At 43.7% G+C, this 23120-nt stretch overlaps 1 protein-coding gene and 1 pseudogene across 1 annotated transcript; one reads left to right on the forward strand and one right to left on the reverse strand.

The window, feature by feature from the left end:
• Positions 1 to 49: 49 nt before the first annotated feature.
• EIF3I (eukaryotic translation initiation factor 3, subunit I) lies at positions 50 to 9020 on the forward strand. The gene is made up of 11 exons (XM_006894960.1): positions 50 to 64; positions 158 to 250; positions 1559 to 1646; positions 1900 to 1965; positions 3338 to 3487; positions 3564 to 3691; positions 6869 to 6979; positions 7100 to 7189; positions 7506 to 7579; positions 8685 to 8777; positions 8923 to 9020. Exons 1-11 carry the CDS (start codon positions 62 to 64, stop codon positions 9002 to 9004), a joined length of 978 nt encoding a protein of 325 aa, XP_006895022.1. The 5' UTR covers positions 50 to 61; the 3' UTR covers positions 9005 to 9020.
• An 844-nt stretch (positions 9021 to 9864) lies between these two features.
• Positions 9865 to 13630, reverse strand: LOC102856237 (annotated as a pseudogene).
• Between the last annotated feature and the right edge of the window lie 9490 nt (positions 13631 to 23120).

Raw genomic sequence — 23120 nt, forward strand, 5'->3', positions numbered from 1 at the left:
AGTGGTGTTAAACCTCTTCCGGTCTTCCTGGGGCCTCTGCTCGCCTCGCCTCACCGCCGGCATGGTGAGTTCCACTTTGTTGGATGTTGGATTTCGGGTCCTGGACTAGGGTAGGGACCTGATTCTGGCTGTTGACACTCCCACCCTGTCTCCACAGAAGCCGATCCTGCTGCAGGGCCATGAGCGGTCCATTACGCAGATCAAGTACAACCGCGAGGGAGACCTCCTCTTCACTGTGGCCAAAGACCCTGTGAGCAGCGGCCTGAGGGCTCCTGGGGGGGGGGGGGGGGTGACTGTATGGAGAGGGGTCTGGATAGGAGGCGACTCCATCCTGCAAGGGTGATGATGGTATAATTTTACTGCCAGAGGAGACCCAAAGAATGCACGGTTCTGGGAAGTTGCGAACCAAAATGAGACCATTCTGGGAAAGAACAAAATCATTTTACCAGGGTAGGGGTACAGACTATCTCTTCTAGAGGAAAGTTGCAAGGGACAAGGGATTTATTGGGAACAGTGGCAAGATGACGACGCACTAGGCTGCTGCCTGAAAACTTGATGGTTTTAATAAACTCCATGAGGCATTTCTGCTCCGGCACAAGGAGGCGTTGAGTCAAAATCAGCACTTGACAATAGTTTTGTTTAATTCAGGACTCAGTGCCAACAGCCTCTCAGCGTACTGCCTTTTGGAGCACCTTCACATGGAGAAAGTTAACATTTGTTATTAAAAGAAGGGCTCTCAAGCCACACAGATCTGGATTTAAATCCCGATTCTTGCATCTGTTGGCATTGTGACTTTTTATCATGTCACTTAACCTCTCTGATCGTTCTGGTGCCCTAGGGTGTAAGGAGTTTTGCTGCCAATCCAAAAACGGTGGTTATAATCCGTCAGCCGCTCCTGCTGGAGAAAGGCAATCTCCCGTGTAATTTACAGCCTCCGAAAACCCGCTGGAGGGTCAGCAATGATTCTCTTCTGACAACAGTGGCAATGAGCTTTTCACCTTTCTAAACTTTAAGTATCCCTTTCTGTAAAATGTGAGTACTGTATGTAACCCTAACCTCCCTCATACAGTACATTGTAGGATTACATGGGGTCATTGATGTATGGAGCTTAGCATACTATTTGGTGCATTGTGAGTGCCTTATTGGTTTGGTAATTTTTGTTTTTAAACTCCTTAGACACTCTTTTACTCCAGTTACACTTTGAAGGAATCATTATCATTATGGCCATTACCAGATGGGAAAAGCAAAGGTCAGAGGAGGGAAGGGCTCTACTTGAGATAATACAGTGACATTGTGGCACCAGCAGTTGAAACATAGGCTTCCCTGCAGCTGATTGCTCCTGCTTGAACAAAACATCAGAGGAGTAGAGCTCAGCTTGACCTTTTGTTCTTCTGAAAGCCTGGGGATTTGGAGATTGGGGTATTGACAGTAAGGCACTTTTGTAAGTGTCCTGACTCACTTTGTTGTGTGTAGGCCATAGAAGCTGCTGAGAGTTCCTTTGGTGAAATAGGCCACTATTTGTCTGGAATATTAGCATCCTGTCATTTGATTTTGCCAGATCGTCAATGTATGGTACTCTGTGAATGGAGAGAGGTTGGGCACCTACATGGGTCACACTGGAGCTGTGTGGTGTGTTGATGCCGACTGTATCCTTGTTTGTGCCTCCAGGGGCTGCCAGCAATGGAAGGGATGCTAAGCTTGGGGCTGCTTGGGAAAGCTATTGAGGGTCTATTCTCTTCCCCAGTTGGGAGAACATTTGAGAAATTTTCCAGTTGTGGATGAGGAGGTGAAAATGCTCTGAGATAGAAAGGTGGATGAACATGAAAGTAATTCAGTTGGCCTCCCAAGAGGATGAAAGACTCAAGTGAACTTAGTCTTATTCCTTAATGATCACTTCAGGGGACACGAAGCATGTCCTCACTGGCTCAGCTGACAATAGCTGTCGTCTATGGGACTGTGAAACAGGTAAGTCTGAGTAATTCCCTTTTTCAGCAAACACTGAGGACCTGACAGTCTTCCTTTTTAAGTGAGCAGATTCTGGAAAAACAAATTAATCCAAAGCCAAACAAGAAAATGAAAAAAGATTGAAAATGGGCACCATTATAGGATAAAAGTAGAAAGTAGATGAAGCAGAAAGTACTGTGGGAGGATCAGGGCTAACTGCCTGACGTGGGGCTGAGAGCAGCCAAGGAAGGTTTCTGAAAGTACATGTCATAAGAGCTGGGCCTTGAATGATATAAAAATGGCATCAGTTTAGCACTGCAGGAATGAAAGCATCACAAGTGTTAGGTCCGAGTCATCTGCTTTCACTGGATTCTTCCCTCGAGTGGTGAAATAGATGGATAGAATGCATGATGCCCGATAAAAACAGAACAGGCCTTGAATGCCAACTCAGGAGCATGACTTTGTTCTGTTCACTTTTCCCCCCCACATCATCATAACTGAAATTTAATTTATGTACAAAGTATTGACCTTGTTTCTTGCCATGTAGAGGTCTTGGCTAGACCATTCAAGGAAGATCACTTAGTCTAACTTGATAAAGCCGATATCCTTGGCGTACTGACGGAAACACTAGTGGCATATACTGAGTCCATATTTCCCAATCAGTCCGTGTTGGTTTGAGCACATGTGGCAAGAGCAGAAACCCTGGCCGAATTGTCACAGGTGACTCCAGTAGAGCTGCTGGTGACCATGTTGCTTGGAGGGAAGCACCAAGGCAAAAAAGTCTGTTCACTTTTTACAAATTGCGCTAACAGTGGGCAGATGCATTGGGAGAGCTGAGACTACAGACAGGGAAGCTTGTTAAGCTGCTTTACTTGGTAAATATTTACTGGCACTCAGCTCTTGGTCAGCTCTGTGTTGAGCACTGGGGACACACAGAAATTAGGCCTGCTCTTTGCTTAGGGGGGCCAGCTCTGGTGACGTAGTCTTAGTTATATCACTCACCCAAAGGCTGCCTGTGTCTCCAGACGGTTCAGATCCACCAGCTGCTCCTTGGTAGAAAGATGAGCTGTCTGTTCCCATTGCAATGTACAGTCTTATAGAGGGTCACACTGAGTCAGAATCAGTTCAGTGGCAGTGAGTTTGAGGTTTATTGTTTTTGTATGTGGATCCTAGGAGTGCGATCCTAGGAGGAGATAGGTATATTACAATCCATTATGACCAATACTAAATAAACTAGATGAAGGAAAAGAAGTAAAAAGGCTGGAGCTAATGCAGAGCAATGAGGAAGTGAAGGATGGATTGGTGTCACTAGAACAAGAGAAACAATGGTGTAGGGAGTGTCTTCTCCGGATGGCAGTGGGCAAGGGGTAGCATAGACTCTGCTTGTTTCCAGGGAAGCAGCTGGCCCTACTCAAAACCAACTCGGCTGTCCGGACTTGTGGCTTTGACTTTGGGGGCAACATCATCATGTTCTCCACGGACAAGCAGATGGGCTACCAGTGCTTTGTAAGCTTCTTCGACCTGCGGGACCCGAGCCAAATTGGTAAGGGCTGGGCCTGGGGTTGAGGTGAAAGGTGAATCCTCAGAACCCAGGCCCTAATGTCTGCTGCCCTTCCCAGACAGCAATGAGCCCTACATGAAGATCCCTTGCAATGACTCTAAGATCACCAGTGCTGTTTGGGGGCCCCTGGGAGAGTGCATCATCGCAGGCCACGAGAATGGAGAGCTCAACCAGTTCAGTGCCAAGGTAAGGGAAGATGGCACCAGTAAAGAACAAGGGCTGGGTTCAAATACTGGTTGCGTATGTAACTTCCCTGAGTCTGTGTGTAAAATGTTTTAAGATCAGATCACATTGGGTATTTGAATAACTACTAATAAAATACTCCAAGACACATTGCTAATGATCACAAGTAAGAATTTGTAAATAAGTATCCTGAGTGCTAGATCCTGTACTATAACAGTCCTTAACCCCAGTGGAAGAGGGACTGTGATTTGGGCCGCTATAGAGGTGTCAACAAGATGGGAAAAGTATAGAGGAGGAGGCATGTTTGTTAAGGCATAAATGGGGCCTCCAGGAGGAAGGAAAGTGCAGTCCAGGCAAGAGGAACAGTCAAAACAAAGACAAGGATGTTTAGGTCTATAGATGAAGAGTTTAGGATCCATCCATGGAATATCATCATTTTAGGGAAGGTTTATAGTGATTAGAGTTTTAATATCCTTCCAAGTTTGAAAGTAGAGTCTTGATTTTCCTCTAGATAGGAAGGATCTTCAAGGGATTACTGATGATTAGAATTTTTTTCTAATTTCTAATTATCTAATAATCTCTAATAAGTTTCCACTCCCATTCCAATTTACGGTTCATTATCTACTTATTTCCTGCTCTTCTGCTTTTGACCCTCCTAGTTTTCATAGTGGTCTTATACAGTATTTGTCCTTTTGTGTTATTTCATTCAGCATAATTTCCTTTAGACTCATCCATGTTATGTAGTGTTTTATTAGTTCATTGTTTTTCAGTGCAGTGTTGTTTGAATGTACTCCAATTTCTCTATCCGTTTATTGTTGATAGGCCCTTGGGCTGCTTCCATCCCTTTGCTATTGTAAAAATACTACAGTCAACATAAGTGTGCATACATCTATTCATGTAGCAGCTGTAGAAGGCTTCTTTTACAGGCTATGTTTTGAACATTAGACTTGAACTAGGGCAGTAGCCATAGGGACACAAGAGTCAAGGGTTATTTTGTAGTGACTGATAAAATAGAAGGAGTTTTGGTGTGATTGTGGTTAAATATGAAGCATTGACAGTTGTGACCCCTGCTAGTGGCTTTGTGGAGGAAGATGTGGCACTCTGCATCCATAAAGATTACGGTCTTGGAAATCTTAGGAGGCAGTTCTGTTCTGTCTTATTGGGTCAAATGGTATTTCTATGTACAACTTTTTGAGAAAGCGCCATGTAGCCTTCCACAGTGGTTGCACCATTTTACACTCCCACCCACAGTGAATAAGGGTTCCAGTTTCTTCACAACCTCGCCAGCATTTGATGTTTGCTGTTATGTTAAATTTTGTTATTCTGACTGGGGTGAGATGATTTCTCATAGTTGTTTTGATTTGCATCTCTCTTAGAGCTAGGGATTTTGAACATGTCTTTATGTGCTTGTTGGCCATCTGAATGTCTTCTTTGGTGAAATGTCTGGTCATATCCTGTGCCCATTTTTCAATTGGATTATTTACCTTTATCTTATTGTGGTGCTCAAGTATTTTATAAATTCTAGATATAAGGCCCTTATCTGAGATGTCATTACCAAACACTTTTTCCCGGTATGTGGGTTCCCTTTTTACTCTGTTGGAGGAGGTTTTGGATGTGCATAGGAATTTGATTCTTAGAAGGTCCCATTCAGCTATTTTATCTCCTGGTTGTAGATCAAATAATTTTTTTAAAAAAAATTGTGTGTGTGTGTAAATGTGTAATAGAGAACTATGTTAAATAGAAAATTTTTGAAGAGCCTGAGTTTGGTGCCAGGAAGCAAGAGGGTCTGAACTTAGGTTCTGCTTCTTAATGGTTGTGTAGTGGTCATACCATTTTTCTGGACTTTAGTTTCTCCCCTTAAAATAGTAATATTCACACCACAATAAGATAAAGATAAACAACCCAGTTGAAAAATGGGCACAGGATATGAACAGACACTTCACCAAAGAAGACAATCAGATGGCAAACAAACACATGTAGAAAGAGAGATACAAATCAAAATAACTATGAGATACCCTCTCACCCCAGTAAGAATAGCAAAATTTAACTGAACAGCAAACATTGAATGCTGGCGAGGTTGCAGAGAAACTGGAACCCTTATTCACTGTTAGTGGGAGTATAAAATGGTCCAACCACTATGGAAGTCAGTATGGCGCTGTCTCAAAAAGTTGCAAATAGAAATACCATTTGTCCCAGCAATTCTACTACTGGGAATACACCCCAGAGAGACCATAACTGCCACCTGAGCAGATATGAACACCTATGTTTTTTTCGACTTTGTTCACAGTAGCTAAGAATTGGAAACAACCCAGTGCCCATCAACAGACGAATGGATAGAGAAGCTATGGTATATTCACATAATGGAATACTATGCTGCATTGAAAAACAAACTCTTGAAATATTATGCAAAATGGATGACCATGGGGGACATTATGCTGAGTGAAATATCTCTGTCACAAAAAGACAAATACTGCATAGTGCCACTGTTATAAAAGAGGCCTGACATAGGGGTTGAGGGAAGACTAAGTAAGAGGGGATAAATAATGTATACTGCAATGAAACAGATGAGAGAAAGAACTGTTTAAAAGGGATATATGATTGGGTATTGTCATGACAAGAGTCCAGAATGAAGGCTGCACAGTGGAGTGGACTTGGGGGAAGGGATTGCTTAACAATAAAAGAGTTTTACTTTTCAAAGAGAAGAGCGAACTGAGGAAGAGGGGTGGGCAGGGAGAAAAGTGCAACAGTGAATGGAAATCCAAAGTCTCTGTAAACTTTCATTTTAAAAAAAAGTAATATTCACATCATAGGGATTTTTAGTGTGATGCTTCAGTGAAGTAAAATGTTAGGTGTTTAACATGATGCTTGGCAATAGTTGTTCAATAAATACTTGTTAAAAGAAGGAACAAACAAAAGCAGTTCTTCTGTTAGAAATAATAGGCTTATAGACTTGTGACGATGGGTGTATTTTCTCAGTTCAGGATAGTTTAGCAGTGTTTATGAAATTCATACACAAGGGCTGCATTGTGATGTAGTCTTGGGTCTAGGGTGAGGGTAAATGCTGATTGAAGGCCTATTTAGTCCCAGCACAGGCTTCCCTTCCCCTTGAAGGGATGAGCAGCAATCTAGAACCCTGGATGTGGTTGGGGAAAGTCAAAACTCACTCTTCTCCTTCCCCAGTCTGGAGAGGTGTTGGTGAATGTGAAAGAGCACTCCCGACAGATCAATGACATCCAGTTATCCAGGGACATGACCATGTTTGTCACTGCATCCAAAGACAATACCTCCAAGGTGAGCCTGGGCAAGGGGTCAGGTGGGGCTGCTCTTCCCCACCTGCTACACAGCGCTCAACTTGCCTCACCTTCCCCCACCCCCTGAGCACCGCACCTTCATGTATTTCTCTCTTTCCAGCTTTTTGACTCCACAACACTTGACCACCAGAAGACGTTCAGGACAGAGCGTCCTGTTAATTCAGCGGCCCTTTCTCCCAATTATGACCATGTAAGAGACCTTCACCTGGACTTCCTGCTAAAGCCACAGAAAGCTTACAGGATCTATAAGTTTGTCTGGTGGTTTGGGTAGCTTATAAACCCTCAGGGGAAATGGTGTCAGAGGGGTTCCCAGAGCAGCGTCAAGGCTGAGTGATTGGGTAGTCCCAGGGCACAGGGCAAGAGGTAGATAGAATGTTAGTGTTCTTGGGCCTCGAGACTCTTCCCAGTCTGTGGGAAATTCTGAAAGCTGCTGGGAAAGGAAATAAGCAGAAAATGGATTTGACTACCTTTTGGGGCCTGTCTAGAGGTTTTACTTTTTCTTTAAGGTGGTGCTTGGTGGTGGTCAAGAAGCCATGGACGTAACCACAACTTCTACCAGGATTGGCAAGTTTGAAGCCAGGTAAGTTGTTGGGGAACTCTACCAAATGGAAACCTCCTAGATTCTGTCTCCATGACTATGACTATTTAAAAAACAAACCCACTCCAAATCCATTGCCTTTTCATTGCTCCAACTCAGACCCCTCCTGCAGGACAGAGTAGAATCGCTTCAATAGTGTCTCCAAGGCTGTAACGTTTACAGGAGCAAGCTGCCACATCTTTCTCCCACTGGGTGTTGGGTATGTGAAAATTGCTGACCTTAGTAGCTGCAGAACACCTAGTTGCTACGTCATTGGGCCTCCTTTGCCTACTAGGAGGTGTAGCCAAATTTGTGGTCCTTCTGTGACAAGCAGGTAACAGAACAGTTAAGAGCATGCCCTCTCAACTTCATTCGGAGGTCTTAGAACATGGCACTGCTCCATACTAAATTTTCCTCATCTGTAACATGGGAAATTGTGCAGGTTAAAGACCTGATGTGCCTGATACATGCCATGGTCTTTGCAATCACTTGCTATGCATCAGAGAGCTGGACAGTGACTAGGGATGATAGGAGAATTGATGCCTTTGAGCTGTGGTGCTGGAGAAGAGTATTGAATATACCATGGACTGCTAAGAAAACAAACAGGTTTGTCCCGGAGAGGGTGAAGCCAGGCTGTTCTTGGAGGAAAGGATTCTGAACCTTCATCTGACATACTTTGGACTTGTTGCAAGGAGGGACCAGTCCTTGGAGAGGGATGTCATGCTTGGGAGGGTGGAGGGACAGCACAGGAGAGGAAGACTCTCGATGAGATGGATTGATTCAGTGACTAGGGTAATGGGGTTAGGTGTGTCAGAGACAGTGAGATTGGCACAGGAGAGGGCAGAGTTTAGGGCTGTTGTACATAGGGTTGCTATAAGCCGCAGGCTACTCAATGGCACATAACAAGAAGTTGTTAGAACACTGTCCAAACACCGTTTGTCTGCTTTTGGATCTCATCTTGCCCTAGCTTCATTTTCCCTTTATTTACTTTTCTTTCCTTTATCCCAGTTGTACCCCCCTTACCTTTGTCACTTGTATTTGGGGAGTGCTATTTCAGAACTGTTTTGAAAGGAAAGGGTGAACTGTTGTTTTCTTTGTCCTCTCCCAGGTTCTTCCACTTGGCCTTTGAAGAAGAATTTGGAAGAGTCAAGGGTCACTTTGGACCCATCAACAGTGTTGCCTTCCATCCTGACGGCAAGAGGTAGGAACTCAGTCACAGGAGCCAAGCCTGTCTGGATTGGGTCTCTGCCCTCCAAGCCCTTCCTTCACTCCTCACCTAAGCCCTGCCCCACAGCCTTGTTGCTTCTAGAGCAGGCAACTGACTGGCCTCTGGCTATCTCTTCCAGCTACAGCAGCGGCGGCGAAGATGGTTATGTCCGTATCCACTACTTCGACCCACAGTACTTTGAGTTTGAATTTGAGGCTTAAAAGAATCTGCAGCTTCCATCTAGCTGTGTGCAGAACATTTTGGACTCTGAAAAATAAATTAGTTTGGAATAGTCTCTGGTAAGAGATTTTTGTGGGAGGGTCAGTTTTATTATATTCCCTTCACATTGATGGCCCAGTAAACTGCTACCAGTCACGTATTTTCTCCCTACACTCTGTAACTTCACTTTGAAGCTGCATTGGCTTGCAGGCACCTTCACCCAGGGTCTAAAAGATACAGAGTCCTGGAGATGTCACAGGAATATCTCAGCCACCATCCAAGGAGCCAGCATGGCAGGTTGGGGCTCAAAGACTGGAGTTGTGGGCTGAAAGTCTTCTGTCTGTTCCCTTTCTATCACTGCTTGCCACACCCTTTCCTACACCATGTCCAGAAACTCAGGTACCTGATGGGTCCATGGGAGAATCAGGCTTGAAGAGAAAGACAGGTAAAGAAGCTGAGCAAGGAGACAATGCCCCAGGGCAGAAGGCAAGGTAGGGGAGTCTGTTTGCCACATACAGGCATGAAGCAGCAAGTGTCCAAGACATTGAAGACGGCATCGGTTCAGGTTCTGCCATTTTAATTTTCCTTTTGGCTGGTTGGTCCCGGAGCAAAGGGACTGTGTTCCACTCATCAGTTTGCAAGCCACCTGCAGAAGTGAGTGAGCTTCTAGCCCCAGCTGTGCCTCCTGAGATTTTGGGTTAGTGAGATGAGAGCCACGTAGGGGAAGTGGGAGGCTCACCTTATTCCTGTAAAAAATCACTAGTCAGATTGTCCTTGACTCTGGAGTAGAGCAGGAATGAGACAGCATAGTTGGGTGTTTGTTCTTTTTTTCCCCCCTCATTTTAAAACAAAGTGGCCAGTATTAAAGAAAAATACTACGTGATTTCTTTTCAGCAGTTTTTCCTGGCATGCTTCTAATATCAGAATCACCCAGATCAATAATAGCCAACGTGCATTCTCTCTAGTATATTTCCACACGCTGTGCCCAGTTCAGTATTTTTGCCACTGTTGTGATGGACACCAACATGGCGTTGCACTAGGTTTCAGATTTCCCCAAGGCTGGCCAGTTGTTGGTGAGGATGACCAACTAACTTTAGCTTTTCCTTACCTGATCATCTTCAGAGCCTGCTTGTCCGTCAGCATGAATTTCCCACTTTTCATAACAAGTTGGAGCCTAGAGTTGATTGACTGCAAGACTTTTTCATCTTTTTCGCAGCTCCCGTCTTCTCACCTTAGGTGCCGTTCTGGCCCTCCACCAACAGCTGCCGACAAAATGGCCAGGGAGGGGACAACATAGCTTTTGAGGAGTCTTGTTGATAGGTATAAACCAATTAAGTGGGTTTTTTTCTTTCCCGAAAGTATATGAAGCAAATTGGTTTTCCTTTTAATAAGTCGCACACCTTGTTTATTAACATTAATTAAAATCTCACTATAATAGTATTCTTTGTACTTTGTCCCTGTATTTCCATTTCTGTCATCTTCTCTTATGCCTTATTGGCTTTTCACTTTATCTGTGAGCAAGTGCTACCTTTTTGATGTTGTATGGTTAACTGTTCTAAGGAGTGCATGCACCTATTGTTTGCCTGGAAGCTGATGTTAGCAACTCTGAACAACACATCTGAGCTTTGCATCATCCTCACGATCTCTGTCATGCTCAAGCCCATTGGAGTTGCCACCGTGGCGGTCTTGTTCAAGGTCTTCCTCTCTTTTGCTGACCCAGCATGATACTTCCTCTTAAGAATATGTCCAAAGTAAGTGACAAGGAGTTTCACCCTCCTTACCTCAAAGAAGTGCTCTAGTTGTGCTTTAACTAATAATAATCTTAACTTCTTAACTGCTGCCACCATGTATGCTGATTGTGGTTCCAAGTAAAATGAAATAATTGATAACATCAGTTTTTTTCTGTTTATTATGATGGTCCAGTGGTAATTTTTGTTTTCTTATTGTTGAAGTTAGCTCACATTGAAGGCTATAGTCTTTGACCTTCTGCATTAACAGCTTGAAGTCTTTCTCACTTCCTGTAAGCAAGGTTGTGTTATCTGCATAATATAGGTTGTTAATGAGTCTTTCTCCAGTACTGATTCTTCATATAGTCCAGTTTCTTGAATTATTTGCTGAGCATACAGATTGAATAAATATGAAAGGATACAATCAGGACCAAACCTTTCCTCATTTTAAACCATGCAGTGTTCCCTTCTTCTGTTCAGATAACTGTCTATGTATAGAGGTTTTACATGATCACAATTAAACATTCTGGGATTCCCATTTTAGTCAGTGTTAGCCATAATTCGTTAAGATCTACTTAGTCAAATGCCTTTGCATAGTGAATAAAACACAAGTACACATCTTTTGGTATTCTCTGCTTTCAGCCAAGATCCAACTGATATCAGCAGTGGTATCTCTTATTCCATGGCCTCTTCTGAATCTAGCTTGAATTTCTGGATGGAAGTTCTCTGGCAATGTACTTTCCAGCCATTTTCAATAGTACTCAGCAACATTTTATTTACATTTGATAAATATTGTTGTTATGTGCTGTTGAGTCGCCTGTGACTCATAGTGACTCTGTGATGCTCCAGGACAGACCTATTTGTTCTCCAAGTAGTCCGTAGTATGTTCAACCCTCTTCTCCAGCACCACAACTCAAAGACATCAATCCTTCTATCATCTTTAGTTATTGTCCAGCTGTCGAATTGTAAAGACCATGGCCTAGATAAGGTGTACTTTAGTCTCCAGACTAACATTGTTGCTCTTCAGTACTCTAGAGAGGTCTCTGACAGCAGACTTTCCCAATGCAATTTGTCTTTTGATTTCTTTTTTTTTTTTCTATATTTTATTAATTTTCATAAACATTTACAGAGATTTTGGGTTTCCATTCATTCCTTGTTGCACTATTCTCTCTACCCTCCTCCCAGTTTGTTCTTGTCCAAATGCCACAGTGCTTGTCAAAGCCAGTTCTGATTAATCTTCTTTGTCAGTGTGTCCTTTGCCATTCCCTATCACTCCTCCCTGAGAGAGACTTCACCCTGAGTCATAAGGAAAAGGGGATGGCGTATTCTCTTAGCTACTTCCTGCTGAAAAGGGATGCTGTGGGTTTCAGGGTGAAGATCTTCTCTCACTACTCTAAAGGGCCCCTTTGGCAGTAGGAAACACATAGACTATTATGGAGATTGATTTTGGGATTTAGATGCACTCTTATTGATTGTGCTTGGCCGTACATGTTCATATCCTTGAAGATGTATCATGGCGGTGTTGCAACCTAGAAGGCACAAATTTGACTAACAAGTTATAAGTACATGAGTCCAAAAATTATGGAAAAGTAAAAGAAAAGATTCTTTCATTGTTTTACAAACCCTCCCCAAGGTCCCCTCCACCATGTAGCCCTCGCTCTAGTCTCCTGTGATGACAGAAATACCTAGTTATATATCTCTTTTAAACAGTTTTCTCCCTCCTCTGTTTCAGTGCAGTATACATTATTGAACCCATCTTACTCAGTCTCTCCCCAACAGTGGCATCATGTAATATTTGTCCTTTTGTGACTGGGATATTTCACTCAGCATAATGTTCTCCAGAGTCAACCATTTTGAATAATATTGCATGAGTTCCTTGTTTTTTAATGCAGCATAGTATTCCATTGTGCGAATATACCACAGCTTCTCTAGCCATTCGTTTGTTGATGGGCACTTAGGTTGTTTCCAACTCCTTGCTATTGTGAACAAAGCTGCAATAAACATGGGTGTGCATATATCTGCTTGGATGTCAGCTATGGTCTCTTCAGGGTATATTCCCAGTAGTGGAATTGCTGGGTCAAATGGTATCTCTATTTGCAACTTTTTGAGAAAGCGCCATACTGCTTTCCACAGGGGTTTCACCATTTTACACTCCCACCAACAGTGAATAAGGGTTCCAGTTTCTCCACAACCTCGCCAGCATTTGTTGCTTGCTGTTCTGTTAAATTTTGCTATTTTGACTGGGGTGAAATGATATCTCATAGTTGTTTTAGTCTTTTGATTTCTTGACTGCTTGTGTCAAGAGTATTTATTATAGAACCAGGCACGCTGAAGTTATCAATCTCTATCTCTTCAGTCAGTCAATCTCAATCAGTCATGAAGCCTATAACAAACGCCTTATGTCCTCTTCATATTCACCAAGCAGGGTGGTGTCATCTGCATAAAGCAGATTGTTGATGAGTCTTCCTACAATCCTGATGCCACAGTCTAGCCTCTCAGATGATCTGTTCTGCATATAGATTGAAAAGATAAGGAGATAGGATGCATCTCTGATGCACACTTTTCCTGATCCTGAACCCTGCAGTCTTTCTCTGCTCCGTTCTGACAGCTGCTTCATGGTCCGGGTTATAAGTTTCTCATGAGCACTATTAAGTATTCTGGCATCCGCCTTCTCAAGGTTAGCCACAATTTGTTGTGATCCACATAGTCAAATGCCTTTGCATAGTCAATGAAACACAGACATTCCTCTGGTACTCTTTGCTTTCATTCAAGATACATCTAACTTTGGCTATGATGTCCCTAGTGCTATGGTCTTTTCTACACCCAACCTGCACATCTGGCAGTTTTCTGCGGAGGTACTGATCCAATCATTTCTGGAAAAGCAGGATCTTGCTTGTGCATGATATTAGTGATGTCATTTGATAATTTCCATGCTCTTTTGGGTCACCTTTTTTTGCAATGGGAATAAGTGCAGAACTCTTCCAGTCAGTTGGCCAGGTTTCTTCCAGGTTTCTTGGCATAATCAGGACAGTACCCATTTTCTGTATGTCAATTGGCATTCCATAAATTCCTGGGGCCTTGTTTTTCCCCCAGTTCCTTCAGAGCAGTTTGAACTTCCTCCTGCATCTCCATAGGTTCTTGATCATATGTTGTTTCATGAAGTTTTTCTGTGTCAGCCAATTCTTTTTTTTACAGTGCCTCTGTGTACTCCCTCCATCTTATTTTGATGCTTCCTGGGTCATTCACGATTCTGCCTTCAGCATACTTAAGTATTGCAACTTGGGGCTTAAATTTGTTCTTCAATTCCTTCAGCTTAAGAAATGTCAGGCGAGTTCATCTCTTTTGATTTTTCATCTCCAGCTCCTTCACATTTCATTATAACACTTTGCTGTGTCTTCCCATGCTGCCTTTTGAAATCTTCCATTTAGCTCCTGAACTTTTTGATTTCTTCCCTTTGCTTTGGCTTCTTGGTGATATAGTCCAATTCAGTTGGGATACATTCAAGGTCCTATTTTGGTTCTGAACTTGCTGGAAATTAAGACATGGGCAATTTAAATTCAAACTTAAAAGGTCACAGTCTTGGGAATTCATTAGTCTACACCAGACCACTAAAAAGAATTTACCTTTGCCTAAAAATGTTAGGTTAGGGAGCTCTGGTGGTACAGATTGCAGGGCATTGTGCTGCTGACCCAAAGATGGCACCTCTGGCAGTTTGAAAACAGTAATATCTCCTCTGGAGAAAGATGGGCAATTTACAGCCTCCGAAAAATGTGCTGTAGGGTCAGCTTTATTCAGTTCTGACTCAACAGCAAGAGTGAATAAAAAAAAATATGTTGTTTTTATTATTGTTGTGTGTACCATAGAGTCAGATACAACTCTTGGCAACCCTGTAAACCACAGATCTGCCTCTTTTCCTGTCCTGGCCCATTTTCATGATCTCCAACATGTTCTTGTGACAGTCACTCTATCTGTCTTGTTAAGGCTCATCCTGTCTGACCCTCCACCTTTCCCTGCATGATGTCTATTTCCAAGGACTGATCTCTCCTGAAAATATGGACAAAGTGTGTGAGGCAGAATTTCATCATCTTTGCTTCTAAGGCGCAACCTGGTGGCACAACTGGTTTGTTCTTTAGATAATACACAGGATAGTCTGTATTCTTTGCCAGTACCACAATTCAAAGGCATCAGTTGTATTTTCTTTCTTTTTTTTTAAATTATTACATTAAAATTTTAATAGAAATTAAGATTTTTTAATTAAAAAACATGTATGAGGATCCAAAGGGGGGAATGATAGGAGCAGAAGGGTGAGGAGGGGGGAGGCAGGGTTATCACAGGGTTTGATGGGTTGAGGACGGGGGTGGGGGTGGATAAAGGAAATGGGAAAGATCTGGTGTGGAAAACAATGTACACAAACTTTGTAAATAAACAAGTATAAAATTTTTATCTGAAAAAAATTCAATGATGTGATCATCTCACAACAGCAACAGTAACAACAGGGCAACAAACTAAAAATGCTGGCAAGGATGTGGTAAGATTTACACTTAAAACAATGCTGGTGGAATATAAAGTGATGCAGCCACTATGGGAAGCAGTTTGGTATTAACTCATTGATAAACAGAAGTACCATTTAACCAGGTATTTCACTACTAGGAATATGTTGTTGTTGTATGTCATCAAGTTGCTTGCAACTCATAGCGACCCTATGTACAACAATCCTATACCCAGCTCTATCCTGTGCCAATCTTATTGTCTCTGACACACCTTCCACAATTACCACAGTCACTGAGTCAATTCATTTTATCAAGGATCTTCCTCTCTTGTGTTTTCCCTCCAACCTCCCAAGCATGATGTCCTTCTCTAAGGTTTGGTTCCTCCTTGCAACATGTTCAAAGTATGTTAAATGAAGCTTCAGAATCCTTGTCTCCAAAGAGCAGCGTGATCTCACTCTTTCTATGATGAACCTGTTTGTTCTCCTAGCCATCCGTGATATATTCAATACTCTTCTCCAGCACCATAGCTCAAAGGCATCGATTCTCCTAATCAGTTGTATTTTCAATCTCTTATTCATTGTCTAACTTGCAAATGAAACAACTGAAAATACTATGGGTTGGGTCAGGCGAATCCTAGTCTTTAAACTGACATCCTGGCTCTTTAGCCCTTTGGAGAGGCCCTTGACAAAAGATTTTCCCAATGCAGCATGTCTCAATTTCTCCTATGATAACTGCAGTCAGAAGACATGTCATTGGAAAAAGATATTATGCTGGGAAAGGTGGAAGGTCAGAGAAAGAGGAAGACCATCAAGGGATCGATACAGTGACTACCACAATGATCAGATATGGTGAGGATGGTGCAGGTAGGGCAAGGTTCAGATCTGTTGTTATGGTTGCTGTGAATCATCGTAGACTCAATGGCACCTAACAACTCCCATGGGTGTCAACTGTAGATCCAAAAAACCCTAACAAGGCTAAATGAGAATGTGATATTTGAGCTGTGTATCAGCAGTTCACCAGGTGAGCAGAAATTTGGAGGAGCCCCATGAACAAAAGGACAAAGTAGAAAAGGGACTGACAAGTTTGAGAACAACATGGAAGCGGAGATGGGAAGCACAGTGGGGATGATGCTTGAGGTTGGAAAAAAAAGGAGGAAAACTGGTATCTCACAGAGGAGGACTAGGCTAAGACATTTTTAGGAGAAAGTATAAATTTTAGGAATGGCTGAAAGGGAAGAGGATTTTCTAAAACGAAAACAGGATAGATTTGATGAACAAGATAACTGTCATTCCTCACCCAAGGGAGGAATGAATTCTCCCATTTCTCAGTCTAATAAACAGAAAGTGCTTATGAGGACTTAAGAGGGAGTATATGCAATAAACCAACAAAAGTTAAAGAGTTAGCATTTCTTATGTGTATGTTCTGTGCTAAACGTTTTCCACGATTTAGTTCAGCTAATCATCAACCCCCTGTAAGTTATGGTTACTGTAATGATCCTCTCCATGCTATAGTCTAGGGAAAATGTTTCCTTAAGTTAATTAAGCAAATTAACAATTACAACTTAAAATTTGGAAAAAACCCATAAAATTAAATTAGCAGGTATGTAGTAGACTCCAACTTGGAACACAATTTGACTCAAATTTTCACTTCTATGGCTTCACTAAAAAGTGGCAAAACCGCCAGAAATTATTTCAACTTGGCAACAACTTTGAGTCATTTTCAAGCTAGGTGTATACTTTTTTTTTAAATGATGTATTAAGTTTTACTGTAAAATATAGGTCACACAAATGTGTTCCTGTATAACAAAGATAACAAAAAGTATGTCTGTGCCACTATGTTCACATCCACAACACAGTGCCATTAATATTTCCAGTACTGTATTTCTCTTTATAACAAAAATCTATTCTGATGTACAGTTGAGTTTGTGGAAGGGAAGTGAGCATTGGGACTGTCCTTCTCACTTGCCTGTGGAATCCAAATCTGAGGTGAAATTCTCTTTTACTTCACAATCACTAAGTGCTTGCTGCTAGTGGATGGCATCTTCTGGGGGACATGCAAAACACACTCCTGGAGAGCTCAGGGTCCAGAGCTGCCATCCAAGTGCTTGAGGATCTTGCATATAAGTAATAGGCCTAGAACCCCAGGATAAGTGTTCTGGGGCTTGAGGTGGGATGCTGTTCAAGTGTGGCAGGTATGCACACTCTTAAGGGTGGTGGTGGTTATGTGCCATCAAGTCACCTGTCACTCAGCGATCGTATGCACCATAGCTCTGAACCCTGTCCTATCCTGAGCCAATCTTACTGTTTCCGACACACCTGCCCCTGTTAGCCCTGTCACTGAGTCAATCCATCTCATCCAGGACCTTCCTGTCCTGCACTGTCCCTCCAGCCTTCCAAGCATGATGTCCTTCTCCAAGGACTGATCCCTTCTGGTAACATGACCAAAGTATGTGAAACAGAGCTTCAGAATCCTTGCCTCCAAGGAGTAATTTGGTTTCACCCTCAACAGGACAGTCCTGTTCCCTTCGCAGTCCATGTTCAGTACTCTTCTCCAGCACTACAACCCAAAAGGCATAAATTCTTCAGTCATCTTTAGTCATTATCTAGCTCTTTGATGCATAGCAAGTAATTGTGAAGACCATGGCCTGAATGAGGCCCACCAGTCTTTACTCTGACATCATTGCTCTTTAGCACCCTGGAAAGGTCCCTGACAGTAGATTTTACTAATGCAAATTTTCTTTTGATTTCGTGACTGCTGATGCCAAAAGTGGTTGATTGTGGATCTGAGCAAGCTGAAATTGTTAACAAACTCAATCTCTTCATCTATCATGATACTGCCAATGGGTCCAGTAGTGAGAATCAGTCTTCTTAATGTTGAGCTGCAATCTGCATTAAAGACTGCAGTCCTTGACCTTCTACAGCAATTGCTTCAGGGTAGCTCAAATAATCAACTGTTCAACTACTACCTGAAAGGTTGGTGGTTCAAATGCTCTGGTGTGCTTTGGAAGACAATCCTAGTTAGCTGCTTCTGAAAGATCCGAACTCTATGAAATAGTTTTACTCTCCGAACACAAGGTTGCCATTAGCTAACTCATAATAGCTCATTAAACAGCAATTAAACAATGGATACGGTTGACCTTTTAAAGGACTGGCCTTGGACCTGTTCATTTCTGTAAAATTTATTTTGCAGAAGTTAGAAAGTGTGAGATTTGGAGCTGGGAAGGAAAAGAGACTCAATTTTATTTATTTTTTTTTTGGACTGTAATTTTTATTTACACATCACATGGCAGGAAGGTCACCTACCCTTTTTATATTTTGGTGGATTTTAGTCACAAGAGTGGGCCACCCTCACTGCTAACTCCAGGCGTCCTCTACAACCAGATTTAACTCTATTTTCCTGAGTTTTAAATCTATCAGTCGCAACAATCCTTCCCAATGGCCAAGGCAGCAGAGTGTCCAGTCGCCCTGGGGTCCAGGGCCGCTTTGCCAGTGCCCACTGGCTTCTGGGTGAAGTGACCATGGTGCCCCTGCATTCTGGTTCTGAGGCTTCAGGGAGCAGCACTCCCAGAAAGGAGAAAGTGGGAGGAGGAGGAAGATGTCCAGGGGCTCCCAGAGGTCATGTGCATGGCCTATAGTCCCACAGTAACCAACCCCTGGGGCGAGGAGATTCAATTTTTATAGATGGAAACTGACAGGGAGATAAATCTTAAAAGGAAATAAGTAGGTGCCTGTCCTTGACCCACTTTGGCAACCCCTTATTATACTTCTCCTGCTGTAGCAGAGAAGAGTGTGAAAGGGGAGGCATAAGTGGGCTCAAACTGTACCAACAGCCTATTCCCACACTCTAGTGACTGCGGAAGCTGGTAGCCTCGCTGCCATACCCAGTCCAGGAAGAGAAGGAAGGTGGGTAGTCATGCTTGGGGCAGGTGTGGGAGAAGGCCACATGCGCATAGCACAGCTGGAAGAGGTGGCCATCCTGAGGAGATGCCAGAGCCTAGGGCACTAGGGAACAATTTCTAGATGGAAGAGTAGAACTGGAACTTTATTTACCTGGATCCACTGCTATTCCTCTAGTTCCTAGAATCCTGCTATGGCCAGATGAATTGGAATTGGACCAGTAAAGTTAGGAGCAAGGTTCTGTGTCTTCTGCCTTCAGTTCTATCCATCAGGATGCAGGCCCCTTCTCTGATGACTTACAACTTACCAATAGTATCCAAGTCTTAACTCTAGCTAGCCTTTCTAGATCAGGTACAGAATGGACGTAATTTTAGGTCCATGGCTTTGTATCAGAAGTTGAAAGCCCTGATCGTCCCCTGGTGCTCTTTGTCTCTTAGAATGAAGATTCTTACCTCTCCATGCCCAGGGATGCCACACAGGTGGTATTTGACATGTGTTTCATGGGTGCCAGGTAGCAGAGTCCTCTGTCTGACAAAGCCAGCTTGCTATACTCTGGATCCCCGCAAGCCTCCACTAAGTGCACAATATCTCCAATAAGAGCTGCCCCTCCCGAAGCAGGACTCTGATCTTTTCCTCAGTCCAAGCTCCTGGTGAACATGGCCTGGAAGCAAATACTCCAAAGCAGTAAAGGAAGGAGCTATAGAATCCTTGATGGAACCGTGTAATGAGATACAGGGCGCTTTGCGGAGTCCAGTCTCTTGGAACATAGAATCCGGTGAAGAGCTTCTTATCTGATGGGTAGTGATTCTGTGTTAAGTCCAGTCTGATGCAGACTTAAATCCTTTACCCCTAATCTGATGGACATTCTAAGGGAGCTGGTTGGACACAAGACACACAGTTCAGGCACCTACCTCTACTACACAGAAAGTGCTCAGCTCAAGGTAACAGTCACTGCCTTCTAGGAAATCTAATAAAATTTTCAGCTCTGTTTAAAAGCATCTCATTGCTTTTAGGATAAAAATCTAAACTCATAATCTTGACATTTAGGACTTCTTCTCTGGCATCACAATCAGAGACTGAGTGCTTTACCTGCAGTGAAGTGGTGAAGTGGGCTGTGGTCAGAATCCTAATTAAGATGTGCCTGATCCAGGCCATTGTCTTTGCAATTGCTTGCTATGTGTCAGAGGGCTGGATAATGACTAGGGATGCTAGAGAACTGATGCCTTTGAGCTGTGGTGCTGGAAAATGTTGGATATACCATGGACTGTCAGGAAAACAAACAGGTTCACCCAAGAGAGAGTGAAGCCAGTCTGCTCCTTGGAGGCAAGGATTCTGAGGCTTCACCTGACATACTTTGGGCATGTTGCAAGGAGAGACCAGTCCTTGGAGAGGGACATCATGCTTGGAAGGGCAGAGGAATGGAGAAAGAGAGGGAGACCACATATGAGATAGATTGATATAGTGACTGGGGTAATGAGGGTTGGTGTGTCTGAGATGGTAAAGTTGGCGCAAGATAGAGCAGTTTTCAGGGCTGTTGTACATATGGTTGCTATGAGTTGCAAGCAATTTGATGGCACATAACACCACTCTGGTCCCTGTCATCACTTTAGCCTCATTTCTTTTTCTACCTCAACTTTATACCCCCACTATACATGAACTTTGATAACTGTCAATAGTTGTAGAGGAGCTTCAGGCCTTTTGTTTGCAGGGACACTATGAGTCGTGCTCGACTTGAAGACAGTCAACAACAATACACTGAAATACTTCTAATTCCTTGGCAGGACAACAATCAGGCTCTCTGTGTCGTCTATGTCTAGTACCTACTATTCCCCTCACCTAGAATGTCTCCATCCCTCTAAATCTCTCAAGTCTTAGCTACAGCATTCCATCCTCCAGGAAACCTTCTTTGGACTCCTTACTCTAAAAGAAGGGTATCTCCTCTGTGCTCCCACCTATAACAGTGACTTCAAACTGCTTATATGATGGTTAATCTCTCAGCCTAGTCTGGACTGGCCACCACCTCAGCCCTTGTACCCAATCAATGTTTGACTAAATGAATAAGGAGTTTTAGTATTCTGGATAAGGGAGCAGTCCATCTCCTCAAAACACAAAATATTCTTCACAGCCTCCTTTTGGCATTATCATCACCTGCAGACTAACAACCACATCTCTGTGCAGGCACAGCTCTCAGTCCAAGGAGGGACTAATGTCCAACGGGGTAATTTCAGGAAGCAGATATCAACTTAATGTTTGCTGTTATATGCTGTAGGAACTGACTCATAGTTGACCCTTCAGCGGGTTTTCAGAGACTAAATCCTACGAGAGATTACACATCTTTCTCACTCAGAATAGCTAGTGGATTCGAACTGCTTGTCTTTGGGTAGGCAGTGCAACTTCTTATCACTAAACCGCCTGAGCTCACAATTTAAAGGAAAAGGAATTTTTCTTAACACATATAGTTGGGGCACCTAGAGAGTAATGAGTTCATTCATTTGAGGGTATGCAAATTGGGAAGTCCAGTTGGCGGGGTAGCAGACACCCCCACAAGGCATCCCTGAATAATCCTCCAGGAGAGAGCCTGGAGGAGAGTGGGAAGGCCCTCGGGTCTCCCTCACCTCCCCAGGTGCCTGTGTAGTCGCTTCCAGCTAGGATAAACTTTGGCCTGAGTGCTGCCTGCCGCCCATTATGCAGGCTTGTTTGGCGGTCTGGACTTGAGCGCCCACCAGGAGCACCGCCAGCACAGCCCTTGCTCTCTGAAGGTGCCTTTGTTTGTTTGTTTGTTTGTTTCTTTGTTTTGAAGGTGCCTTTTCTGAGCGAGGCAAGAGGCTCTTGGGGACGCGGCCGCATCTGTGGGCAGGAACTCAATCCAGGGACAGCGCCCCCTTGGTGGACCTACACCCAGGACCCTCCCAGCTAGGAAGAGAGTCAGACTGGGGTCTGGGTGGGTGTGTGGCTGGATAAGGTGGGGACCCAGAGAAGGTCGTAAGCAAAAGACGGTCAGATTAAGAAGGGAATAGGCTCATGAGGTTCAATAGGTTCATTAACACTCGGCGGCACTAGAGAGGGGTGGGGCCAGAGTTGGCGAAGGGGGAGTGAGCAAGAGTGGAGAGGGGCCTGCAGCAGGCGGAGTGGGGCGGGGCCTGCGGCGGGCGGAGTGGGGCGGGGCCAGAGTGAGGCTGTCCGGCCTGGGCAGATTAGGGTGTGGCGAAAACTCACGATTCTACTGGGGCGTGGTTGTAGCAAAACCTTGGGAAATTTGCTCTGCTGGAAAGGGCCTGGTCATCTACCACGCAAGGCAGCGTCTCAGTAACTGGGCCACTTCGTTCGCTGCTCCATCTTGGTCTCTGGTGCACGGAGGGGTAGAACGCCCAGTCTAGAGCATCCAGAAATGCTCTGTCTCTACATCCCTTCCAGGCCTGGTGCTTCCACATCACTGGGCTCCAATGGCTCCATCCACCTTGTATACTAGCTTTCAGCCGTCAGGGAGTGACTGGCTTTGCCAATCTAGGACCAGAATGGAAAGGAGGTGATGAGAGATTCCAGGAAGGGCAGTTTCTGAGGGAGGAAGTAAGGGAGAAAGGCAGGAAATCAGTCCACTACACTTGCTCTCCAGCCCCTCCATTCTGTAGTTCCAGTGCCTCCAAAGCACTTCCAACTAATCTGTATACCCCCACCATTTATGTTGGGCCCCAGCTAACACTGAATGTAGAGTTCCCACACCCCTGTTCCCTTTCCTATAGACCCTGGCGCTATGGTTAAGGAATTTAAATGCTAACTCCAAAGGTTTGCAATCGGTCCACCAACTGCTGGAGGTGGGAGATGTCAGAAGCTGTAGTAGTCCATTTTGCTAAATCCTTACCTTCTTGACAACCCTATTTATGAAGTTCTATTATGGGCAGCTTGAGGTTTCAAGTATGGAAATACAAAGGAAGAGGAACAGTTGTAAGCAGACACTGGTGATTGGGACATGGAATGTGAGAACCATGAATGTAGGAAAATTAGATA

Source organism: Elephantulus edwardii, unplaced genomic scaffold (assembly GCF_000299155.1).
Source record: "Elephantulus edwardii isolate Elephantulus edwardi_28Jun2011 unplaced genomic scaffold, EleEdw1.0 scaffold00152, whole genome shotgun sequence".
Taxonomy (NCBI): Eukaryota; Metazoa; Chordata; class Mammalia; order Macroscelidea; family Macroscelididae; genus Elephantulus; species Elephantulus edwardii.

Excerpts from the sequence above, each read along its gene's own strand:
- EIF3I (XM_006894960.1), top strand. Across the intron at positions 7,190-7,505 it reads TTTCTCCCAATTATGACCAT|GTGGTGCTTGGTGGTGGTCA; the intron begins GTAAGAGACCTT and ends TTTTTCTTTAAG. Across the intron at positions 8,778-8,922 it reads TTCCATCCTGACGGCAAGAG|CTACAGCAGCGGCGGCGAAG; the intron begins GTAGGAACTCAG and ends TATCTCTTCCAG.